At 38.5% G+C, this 6,000-nt stretch overlaps 1 protein-coding gene across 1 annotated transcript in view; it reads right to left on the reverse strand.

Annotated features, from left to right (window-relative positions):
• The window catches only part of LOC150075235 (trypsin eta-like), an 81,619-nt gene extending 79,232 nt beyond the window's left edge, over positions 1-2,387 (reverse strand). Inside the window, exon 1 of the mRNA XM_090388407.1 lies at positions 2,339-2,387. Within this exon, the coding sequence (XP_090244533.1) occupies positions 2,339-2,387 (49 nt within the window). The remainder of the gene's footprint in view (positions 1-2,338) is intronic.
• Positions 2,388-6,000: the final 3,613 nt, after the last annotated feature.

A 6,000-nucleotide genomic window follows, 5' to 3' on the forward strand; every position in this document is an offset into this window, starting at 1 on the left:
GCAAGTTTAATCTGTTCTATTGAAAAACTCACGAAGTTCATGGTTAATACAGATTTAATGAGTTATTTATGTCCGAACTATTTAAGAAAATAAATTTTATATAATATAATTATGTTTATTTTAAACGAGAAAATCTGACGAGATCTCCAATCTTTATGTGACACAGCTAGTTTTCAAATAGTTTTAAGTTCTGCTCGGTGACATTTCCCAGTTATAGCTGTGACAAACTCATAAAAGTGACCTCCTGAAAAAGTGAATTTCAGTGTCGCCAAGGCTCTTTAACACTTTACTAACCTCATGAGCACCCACTGAAAGTGCTGGTGGCTGTCAGGGGTTATCATATCTCTTTTAAAGACTATAACTTCTTATATTGGATATTCACTTTCAAATGGGCACGAGCTAATAGTAGTAATAGTATTCATCATATAGTGCAAAGAATCCACGGACTTTTGCTGCACTGGCTAAAAAATAAAAAAATAAAATAAAATAGTAGATAAGAAAATTCAAATTATATGCTTCCCTCCTCACACAGATAACTATTCAGTTGACCTTTGAATTTAGTCAGACTATTAGCCTCAACTACCAGCGAGGGTAACTTTTTCCATAAATTGACTCGCTAGCTAAAAGAAAACGTCCTACAATCTAATCTTAAACCTCAACTCGTGTAATTTGAATTTATGACCCCTGGTTCTGGAATTCTTTATAACAGTGAGAATTCCACCTTCATTCATTTTACTAATCCCTCCCTCTCAGAGCCTTATAAACTTCAATCAGGTTGCCTCAGCCTGGTTGCCAAGCTTTGTACCTCACATAATCGGAGTCTTTCCTCATATTGTCGTCCTTTTGCTGATCTCACCATTCGAGTTGCCTGTCTTGCTCCCTTTCAAGAAAAGAAGCTCAATGTATTTTTTTCAGATGAGGTCTCCATACTTGAACACAGTATTCCAAATGTGGTCTTATAATTGCCTTATAGAGTGGGATTATGACCTCACTATCTCTACAGGATAACTTTCGATAAATCATCGATAGGACACCATGGGCTTTCCTGGCTGCCTGTTTACACTGTTCAGAAACTTCATATCTGCCCGTATTGTAACTTACAAATCCCTTTCCTACTCCACTGTTTTTAATTGAACCCCACCAAGTGTATAATTTATTTGTGGGTTGCTATTCTCCAAGTATAAGACCTTGCATATAGCGGCATTAAAACATAGCTGTCACTTTTCTGATCATCTTTGAAGTCTGTTCAAGTCATCCTGAAGGAGCGCTGCTTGGCACTGATCATTAACGACTCTGCCAATCTTTACGTCATCTGCAAATTTGACATCACGCCTTCTATCCTATCGTTGATGTCATTTATGAAAATGAGAAACAACAGTGGTCCAAGAACCGACTCTTGAGGGACCCCATTCCTGACGTTACAACAATCTGAAGAATATCCATTAATCACACCCCTCTGCTTTCTTCCCTGCAAACACCCCAGCAATCCACCTTAAAATCTTACCAGTAATCCCAGCCTGTTCAGGCTTATGCAATAACATCCCGTGAGGGACAGTTAGATGCTTTGCTAAAATCAAAATAAACTATGCCGAAATTGTTGCCTAAATACAGTTCATGAGTAGCTGTGTCAAAATAGCCTTCTTAGTTAGTTAAGCCTGATTTACTCTGAATATCTCTCATACTATTACGTATTTATTCTTGGAACAAATTTCCATCTGCTTTTGCCTAAGTGGGTAGTTTGAATAAATTCAAGGAAGAACTGGACAAATCATTGGAGGTGATGGACAGGTGATGGGAAGTTTTTTTTGGCATCATATACCCCTACTAATATTAATGCTAATTGTGTTATTATTTTTAATTTTTTACTTATTCTTCCTGGGCCTTCGCTTCATGCAAACACACTAGATGCAAGAAATTATGTTCCAATTTTATCGTGCGGTCTTCGTTAACAGTATGTTGGATTTTTTACTTGTCATTGGTTTAGAGAGGTTTCGGTTAGAATTCCGCGGAGATTGTAGGAATTCTAAAAGACCGGATTTTACACACACACACACACACACACACACACACACACACACACACACACACACACACACACACACACACACACACACACACACATCAAGAATCTTAATTTTTTTTTCTAAAAATTAAGAAATTTTATTTTTTCCAAAGAAGTAATAAATTCCTTACAAGGTTATGGATTTGAAAGACACTTGCTTGTAATAAATAACATTTTTTTACTAGGATTTGTATTAGCTTTTTTCCAGGCACTTTCCGGCATTTATTCATATAAATTATGATTTTAGACAATTTATGAGAAATGATATTAACTTACCTGATATCCCTATAGTAAAAAGAACCATCCAACATTCTATATGATCCATCTTTCAACTAGCGTCTGTCCTTCCCTAATGAGCCAACAGGACTGAAGAAGTTGGTTTTATATTATTGGGTCAAACTTGATTTATAACTCATAGGGATTTTATGGTATGCTTAACATGATCCCAATATTCCAAGATATCCAAGTGAAGAGCATAACTGGGTCCAAGAGATTAAACTAAGTCTTCTTACGAAGATTACGCTCAGTGCCAAGGAAAGATTAATAAAGAGAAGTTTATTTACTTTAAGGTACAGTGGCACACTTATTATTTTGATTATATACAACTTCCGCATGTGTGAAGTTAATCTAATAGTTCAGAAATCTAACTAGCTGTTTAAACTTCTGAAATTACAATTAATTAGCTTTGCGATTCTACTGTTAGGCTGCGTTTCGCACTATATAATATTATTTTTTAAATTTATTACCAAATGGAAGTTATATCCCAATGCAGACAATGCTTATACTGAATTGCAAGAGTTTCATCTAAACTGTATTAAAACAACAAAGTTTTCATCTAAAAACTTAATGTTTTACATCATAAAATCTTGAAACAATGAAGGCTACATTTACAATTGCAGTTAAGCAATCGACTTAAAACATTTGTGATAAATCTGTTCGCCACAAAATAGTTAGTCATTCAATTCAAAATTTCTGAATCATATCACTTCGTATCACATGTAGACAAGGTGTACTTTTCACTAGATTTACAGTTTTTGGTAAAGTAATGGGGCCCTTAAAGTGAACGTAATGCACAGTGACAAACATACTTCTTATAGTACTGGTTCAGTACATACAAGGGGTGGTCTAAAAGTAAGGAAACTATTTTGAATTACTGCTGATGTAAATGTAAGTTATTTGAAAAATAGTTTATCTTGAAAAAAAAAAAAAAACCACGAATAATTAAAGTTATTTGAAAAGTACCACGAGCCTTATAATGAAGGAGAGGATTGAAATTATAAGGTGGCATGTGAAATATGAAAATGCCCAGAAGTTGCACGAAAGTTCAAATTTTTTTTTCTTGGATAAACCACCACAATAAATACCACAAAAAAAACTGAAGAAATTTGATGAAATGGGGAACAGTGCACAATCTACCAAAATCTGGTAGACCTTGTATCTCAAAGACATCTGCCAATTTGGAACTTGTAAGAGAGGCTATCCAAAGAAGTCCGAAAACCTTTTCAAAAACAGCGAAGTTTGCAATTCGTTAAAATACTCAAAACAAACTTAAATAGAATCACAAAGGAACTTAAATACAAAGTTTATCATCCTACACGTCTACATAGTTTGAATGAAAATGCTCCTGATAGAAGACTGAAATTTTCCGAACGGTTTTTTTGACTATGAGTGTTACAACCCCAAATATCGTTGACAATGTTTTGTTGATTGATGAAGCCACATTTAAATAAATGGAACTGCTAATCGCCATAACTGTGTTTATTACTCTCTTAATAACCCTACAGTTATTCTTTAACAAGAATTTAAACGCTCCTGGCTTGACAATGTGGGCTGAAATTTGGATAGAAATTATTCTTGACATTTTTTCTTTCAGGGAACCGCGAAAGGAGAAAGCTACCTGAGACCGCTATCCCAGGGGCCGCATCTAAAGAAAGATAAATCCTCTAAATAAGGTGCAAAGAAGGACGACTGGATTTTTGAAGAGCGCTAAGCATTATACCTATGAGGAACGGCTTAGATGTGGTCTGCAGCGCTTACCCGATAGACACGTTAGATTTGATTGAAGTGTATGAGGCCTTTCACGTATAGGTTATTAATAAATTCCAGCCGCAAGGAGAGTTATTAAAATGACTGCTCTTTTTAGACAAGAACCAGAGGGTACAGCTCTATTGCTTAACTTAGGGAGCGCCAGTTGGCTAGATCGCATGAAGTTTACCTTCAAGCAGCTTGTTTCGAAATTGGAATAAGTTGCCTGTAAGGTTCGCCTAGGCAGAAAGTTTGGCAAAATTCAAGGAGGAATTAGGTAATTTTTGAAAAAGTTTGCTTCCTTGAATTATTGCCATTTTAATTCTAATAATAATACTACACCACGATAGCTTTGCATTAAGAACACTATCAACCATGACAATACATGACGTATCTACCACTACCGCTGTCATGTAGCGCACTGTTTCTCAATAAGGACAGAGCCTGACACTACAACAGTCAGTATACTGATGTTTCCCGCGCAGAATGTGGACCAGCGACTTGGCCTAACCGAGTTCCAAAGTGTGATGATCGTTGAGGCTAGATTAGCAGCGCAAGTAACCACAAAAAAAACGAAGTCATATTAAGGTTACTTGAGAACCTTAAAAAAAAAAAGGTAAAGTGCAGCCATTATCAACCCACTGCAGGATGGAAGCCTCCTCAACAATTCATGCTGAGGGAAATGGACCGTAATCTGCCACGCTGGTCCAGTGCGGGTTGGCAGATCGACCGTATTCAGCAGTCAGGGGCTTGAACCCCGGTCTACTCAAGGAGCGTGTGCTACTGCACTCCGCTCCTGACCACTCGGCTACGGAGCCCCTTATCTACATATAAATTGCGTGTTTTCTCTGGCCGGTTTGCCTGTTTTTCTGGACGAAAAACCCGAGTTTCTGTAAGAAAAAAAAACTTAGTAACGAATGGGCCTGGTGTACTGGGGTCCATGGTTGAGAGAAAAATATAGATACGTATAATTACGTATCTATATTTAGTTCCGTAGTAGCCAACATCTACGTTAGTTCCGTAGTAGCCAACATCGCCATGGAAGATCTGGAGGAGCAGATACACCTGAACCCACCTGCACCTATTACAGCATGGTGCAGATATGTTGACGATATTTTTACTGTAATACCACGTGGCTCTGAAACAGCACTACTGGAATACTTCAACTCCCTATCTAATTTCATCAAGTTTACTATAGAGTTAGGGGTCAACGATGCGCTCCCGTTCCTAGATGTCTTAGTGCATCGCGTAGGCCCACATCTAGAGACTTCAGTATACCGCAAACTTATGTGGTGCGGGCAATTCACTAACTACAGATCCGGCCACGCACCAAGTCATCTCAATAGCACTGCCCGCACTCTATTCTCCAGGGCTTGGAGCCATTCCAGCACTGATGCTATTAGGCGTAACGAGATCTCCCGTGTGAAGGCGGACCTAACCAAATGTGGTTATCCATCCCATGTGCTAAGCAGGTGCCTATTACAGGCACAAGAACTCACATCCCACCCAAGACCACCGAACCAAGACGGTATACCGTCCGCCTACATTCCCTATTATCCAGGCGTGTCAGGACGGATCTCGAAGGGTCTTAGAAATTACAACATCAAATGCTTGCAGTTACCCTGCAGGAACCTACGTTCACTTGTATCCAGTGTGAAGACCCCTGTCACACCTCTCTTACGCAGCAATGTAGTATATCGCATCACCTGTAGAGACTATGACAGTTGCTACATAGGAGAAACATCAAGGCGTCTCCAAGATCGCCTTACGGAACATGACAGAGCAATCCGGCTTGTCGAAACTGACCAGTCCGCAGTCGCGGAACATTTTTGGGCCACCAACCACGATCTTGATCCCAAACGTGACTTTGAAATAGTAGACCACTCACGACACTTTCGCCACCGCCTATGGCT

This window comes from Mastigoproctus giganteus, chromosome 14 (assembly GCF_048544385.1).
Source record: "Mastigoproctus giganteus isolate SK-2022 chromosome 14, ASM4854438v1, whole genome shotgun sequence".
Taxonomy (NCBI): domain Eukaryota; kingdom Metazoa; phylum Arthropoda; class Arachnida; order Uropygi; family Thelyphonidae; genus Mastigoproctus; species Mastigoproctus giganteus.